The 6,000-nt window shown below is 39.9% G+C and overlaps 1 protein-coding gene across 1 annotated transcript in view; it reads left to right on the top strand.

Moving 5' to 3' along the window:
• Positions 1-2,451: 2,451 nt before the first annotated feature.
• LOC139769507 (uncharacterized) overlaps positions 2,452-6,000 on the top strand; it is a 31,691-nt gene continuing 28,142 nt past the window's right edge. The window contains exon 1 of the mRNA XM_071700635.1: positions 2,452-2,611. Within this exon, the coding sequence (XP_071556736.1) occupies positions 2,499-2,611 (113 nt within the window). The 5' untranslated portion in view covers positions 2,452-2,498. The remainder of the gene's footprint in view (positions 2,612-6,000) is intronic.

The following is a 6,000-nucleotide window of genomic DNA, read 5'->3' as shown; positions in this document are numbered from 1 at the left end:
CGACCCCGACCCACCCCAAACCCTCAATCTAGACCAGGTGTCATACCGGATCTTCTCTTTCTCAAAAAGATTGCAATAATACACTTATAATAATATCTAACTCCGCATGGTGTTCATTTGAATGATTTTAAATTTAATCACGAATGGAAAAATTTATGTTTAATTAGATAATTATTATTATCCGCCGTCATTTTTTTCCTTGATCAAGTAATTTAATGTTACTAAAACGTAAAAAGATTATGAAGTGAAATAAAGTAAAAGTGCGACACGAGAGAACGTTATCTTTGTAAAATAATATGCTGTCATTTTGTTAACCATGAAAACTATATTCTTACGTAATATCTTTTCAGATATTAGGTCGAGAAACCTTTAAAACAATATGTAGCTCTCATGTTTTTAATTTGATAAAATACTTGGTGCGCTAAAAGCTTTTATGAATGAAGACAATGTGAAATTTTATCTCTCTCCTTATCTACTTCGCGTATTATCCAAACAATCTAACATTACGTTTGTTGTACACTTGTTTGTGGCATATATCGATTAATTCTAAGTACAGATAAACACGCAGACCTACTGTAGCCTCTGTCGTCTCGGCACCCATATGACTTTGACATATTCTGGTTGGGAGACACAGCCACTCGTGGCAGCACCTTACTGCAATCCATTTTAGCACAGACTAGAACCGGCGTCCCATGTTATAGCTTGTAACAGCTCGTAGCAGCTCGTAACAGATCTATCAAGTTTTAATCGACTGTACTTGTTAATATTCTCCGTATAAAACCGTCGTGTAAAATGATGTCTATATATAATTACGGAAGAGAGAGAAACAGGAAAAGAAGAGGAAAGAGAGAGAAGGAATGTCTAGAGAGTATAATCGAAGAGAGCAGGCTTAATGTAATGCCGCGATATCACGTCCGGTCAGCAGAGAAAGAAAACAATCTCCCGGATAAATCGGTCGGCACGACTTATCGATCCCTCGACATGGTGACTTAATTGATTCCTCGGCGTGCGCGGCGAACCGCGTCGGAAGATTTATCCGGCTGCGGGATTAACTCTGTTGCAGCGATGAGTAATAAGCTGCGCGCACGAGCGCGTTAAAACCGGATTCGGATTGAGTGAAGAGCACGAACGATCACGAACGATCACGAACGAATGAATTTGCTTCGACGAGTACGAATGCGAGTCTAAATGTATATCGACAAAATCCGGCTTTTCTCGGCATGACAAAGAAGAATTCGTCACGCTCGTTCGTATTCGTTTCAAATACTCGTTCGCAATCGTTCGTCCTTGCTAGCCTGGGTTCATCTTTATGGCGACGCTGCGCGAAAACCGGTTTGCATCAGTGATCCGCTAATGCCGTTTTCTGTCTTATTAGTGGCGAATGCTCGATTCTATTCTGTATCCTCCCGCGAAAATATTGGCACGATTTAATGCTACGCGAATATTCTAAATGCATTCGCATTTCGCGATATCATCGATTTTTCCTGAAGCATGCAACGCTCCGAAAGAATGTAGGAAGAGGTCACTTCTGATTTAAGAAATTGGTGTTAATATTAAGATCAAAATTCGACAAGAGTTTTGCAAAACTTCTTCTCTGCACAAAGAATATTTATGATTTATGAAGAAGTATGTGTTTGCGGATCTACGACTGCCTCTTTTTTCAAGTCTCAAAGCGAGTAGGATACGCTTCCCCAAAGTTTGACGATCTATTTCGGGGATACTTTTGTGAATAGCTTTATAGCTTTTTGAGATGGAAAAATTATTTGAATATCAATATTTCTCTCGCGTTATTTTACAAACAAATAAATTGAATTTATCTATAACTATTTATTTATTTCCAAAGTTTATATCTATATTATATTCTTTGTTATGTTGATTTATAAATTTGATAAAATTAGTTAAATAATTTATGTGTAAAGTTATTCGAAATTCTTTGTTATATAAATACGAAATGCAACTATCTCGTGGATGGTGACTGTGTCTGCCGGACAAATCCGTCGGGAATTTCTTCTGGTTCTTTTTCGGCGGAGCCGCTTCCGGAGAGAGCAATAAATAACTGTGTACGGCACACTTATTTATATGCGCGTCGATCTCGATCACGCGCGCGATCGTAATCCGACGCCGCGCCGATGGCGATCGCGAGATTTGGATTTTGATATCGCTTTTGCGGTCGTCGGTTGCGGTCGCGCGATGGAAAACTGAGGTTTACGACGAGTATTTTTCGTGCATTACTAGACGTGCACTGTTAGACGTTATCTGACCCGTTTCGATCGTGTGCCGATTATAAAATGTCCACATATGAATGAAGAAATCGTTTAGCTATAACGACATTTACTCAAAATATGGATAAGATTATTCTTGTCTAATCTCATTCTATACAATTCCATAATGATTTAATTATAAATTTATCGATAGACTTGTTTAGTTATCTAACGTATTTGTCGCTTCATCAAGAATGATTATTGTTCAGGGTATCCTTCGGCTCGAGCAAAGGATCGATGGTGGAAACCCTCGTGTACGAGACCCCAGTGCAAGAGGAACCTGAGATCAATCACTTTCTGGACCACAACGGCCGCCTACCTCATCCTATGATACCTGTGCCTGATACTGAGTAAGTCGTAATCTCGCAGATCATTATCTTTCGATGGATTTTCATCCATCTATTTTAATCTCGTCTGTATTTTAACATCAAAGATATTCTCATCTTGCTTTTAATTGATGCATCGTTCGAATTACTAAATCCGGAAAATTAACAACGAGCGTATTTAACTCTACGAACATCGGAAATCCCAATTTCGCTTAATTTTTCTTAGGAGGAAACGCGTGTCAAGCATTTGTACTATGTGCGATATTTTTTTAAAACAAAATATTTATATTTTTAATATAAGAAGCACATTTTGTGCCATATTACAAGTTTAGTCATGCGACGAACTTAACTTTTGATACTTAACTTTGATAGATCGTAATAGACGGTAAATAGACGAGAGATCGAGATACCACGCCACGTGGATACGTACATTGAATGACGCACGCATTAGCTTGTTTTTCCGAGAGCAATAGTAACTTTGGCAACAACTCGTAAATTAGCACCTCAGAGTTTCGGTCGCGTAAGCCGATTATCGCGGCAAATCGCATCCTGAAAGCTATCACCCACACACGTGCGTGGCGTGACGTCACCGGCGCACCCGGCACCGAAATAACGTTCGTTTCTACGTGCGCGCGATGCGCGCATGCATCTAGGGAGTAATGCCAGATCGCTCGGAAATCGAATCTGTAAATATCGAATCGACTCGTCAGGTTGAAACGTGGCGCGAAATCTCCGCCGCCGCTGCGTAAAATCCACCTCCCGTCCGTGCAATGGGCTACGTTTTCGCTCCCCCGACGCGTCAGATGTTCATCATTAAATGTAACACGATACCGAGTCAGGGGTCTGCGACGACTGACGCAAGATGTGCGTTTCGCAATGAATTCGGCTTAACCAAAAATTTCTGCGCAAAAGGAACATCACACATTTTACTTCCTCTCGTTAAGACGATAGGAGAGCATGATTTGTTAATATTTCACAAAAGGTAGCTTTAAATTTGCGTGGATTGCCTTTTCCCTCGACTGGCTGCGATCTCATCTCGCAAGTTCTAATCCTAATTTAAGAATTTGCCTTAAACAGTTCTAGGTGCATATTCACTCAATTCGTATTAGATCCGAGTGCAGATCTCGCTAAATCAAATTCTTGCTAGATCCATCGAACTTCGCGTTTTTTTCCTTTTGCGATAGTTTTGCTCATATTTTTCGCCAAGACTTTCGAAGGCACTTTGCGATTGTATTTATGTCGCGACCGTAACTCGTTTCACGTAGGCATCTCATTTCCGATCGGGGACGTACAGTGACGGAGATGCTATTAGATATTCCTGGCGCGCGAGCACCGTCGTTTAACCGGATCAAACGCGATAAGTAGCCGGCCATTAGTAGAGATATGCGTGGGCGGAAGGTAACTTCCAAGATGCGCGACACGTTATCTCTCAGGAATGTAATAGTATTGTACGTATAATACATGCACGGGGATGACTTTGACCGTCTCATTATGCTGAGGCGCTCCTTCTTTGCGCGAGAAATTCCAGAGAGATCCGTGATGTCTCCCGTTACGGCTGCTCAAGCATATGAGACACGCATGAATGCTCGTGTTCAACACAAGTAACGAGAGATTAAACGTTTTAATGCTTAATGATTTACCATATAAAATCAACCTTCGGTAAAACTTATCTCGCGGAATTTAAAAAGGAAATATATCTTAATTGTAAATAAAGATCTTTTTTGCAAAGACGTTAGGTAGCGAGAATCAGAGACGTGTCTCTTACACTGCTAAATTTGTAGAGTCAAGTTATACTAATTTTGAGTTATTCTTAACCATTTCTATAAGTCGCCTCTGCTCCTACTATGTTGTTAATTTAACTAAACAAACATGGAGTTAAAATTATACTGTTTTGTGTTAAAATGATAAATTTCGACACACATGGTAGTGAAAAATAACAAAATGTTATTTAACTCGAGGTATTGGTTTAATATTTATCCTTTTAATATTTAACAGTGTAGGACATTTTAATCACGCTGGCGCGCGCGATCATGAAAAAACGTTTATCGGTAGGCAATTTGACAACGAAATTCGCGTATTCGCGCATTTCGCGGCTCCGACGGTTATCGCGTTGTGTGTCGATATTACGTGGCGATAAGATTACGAGGTGATGAAGCGTCTTGAGAAAGATGGTTCGATGATAAACCGCGGTCGTTTGATGATGCCAGTTGTGTCGATTACGATAGCGCGATCGCGAGTCCGCGCACTTTCCGGCAAAGTACGAAAAGTGCAAAGTCAGAACGTGAACGGCGTAGCTAGCTTTTTTAACGGATTCGCTCTCGCGCCGATGACATCATCGCGTTTCTTTATTCGCGCGCGGTTACGTGTGCCGAGGGTTTTGTAATCACGCGCGTGATTCTCATATTCAAACGTACCGAGAGACCCCGTTGGCAACGCGAACCGTACAACCCGCGCGGTGAGTATCTCGCCGCTGAATAATGCAGCAAACGTGCTTTTGCCCTTAGCCCTCCCCCACGCGTGATGTTTGCCGATATGCGTTATCCGTTAGGTTCAAGTTTGGTAATAAAACCCTTTGGATTCCACCGTTATTGCGTGCTCGCAAAAATCACGACTATATATGTAGTTTACGTTATCGTAAAAAAGCATATTTGCTAATAAAATTTTAGTGATGTATATGTTGAATAGTATTCTTTTTACTTGTTATCTAATTATTTATTATTATTCATAATTTTATATTAGATTTATTTCTTATAAATTTTTCAAAAATTGTGACGATTACTAATGATTACCATCAGGACAGTTAAAGAGATAGACAGAACATTTTTATATTTAATAATAAGTGAAACTTTGACCGATAATTGATTCTTACAAGTGATAAGTATAAAAACTTACACAAATATTAGGCTACGATGAACCAACCGAAGATGGCTTATCTATTTGTTTTTATTAAATCACTAGCTTGATACCCGTGCTTCGCTACGGTATGTAACTACTTTAAATAAAAAACCAAGTCGATATCTCATTGGGCCCAAGAGATATTGAGGAATCCGTGAAAACACATTTTACCCCTTTTCACCTCGATAGGGGCCGAACTTCTAAAAATCCCTTCTTGGTAGGTGTTTATGTCATGGAAGAAATATACTCCCCGAATTTCATGTTTCTAGGTTTAGGAGTTTGGGATGGGCTGGGCGTTGATGAGTCAGTCAGTCAGTCGGGACATTTGTTTTTATATATACGAGTAACGTATACACAGATTAAGAAAAAAAAGGTCTTCTTTCCTAAAATATATATATGTGTCTTTCTTGGACCGTAGCATTATTCTTTCATCTTCTTCCTTTTTTTCCATTCGGAATGGGTTCTTTCTGAATTCTTCTTCCGCACCTTTTAGAGTAGACGTCTCTGCGCCTGCCGCG

The sequence above is a fragment of the Temnothorax nylanderi genome, unplaced genomic scaffold, assembly GCF_030848795.1.
Source record: "Temnothorax nylanderi isolate EJ_2023f unplaced genomic scaffold, tnyl_v1.0 TNYL_tig0022_pilon, whole genome shotgun sequence".
Classification (NCBI taxonomy): domain Eukaryota; kingdom Metazoa; phylum Arthropoda; class Insecta; order Hymenoptera; family Formicidae; genus Temnothorax; species Temnothorax nylanderi.
Note: the sequence above shows the minus strand (reverse complement) of the source record. Positions and strands in the feature narration are given on the sequence as shown.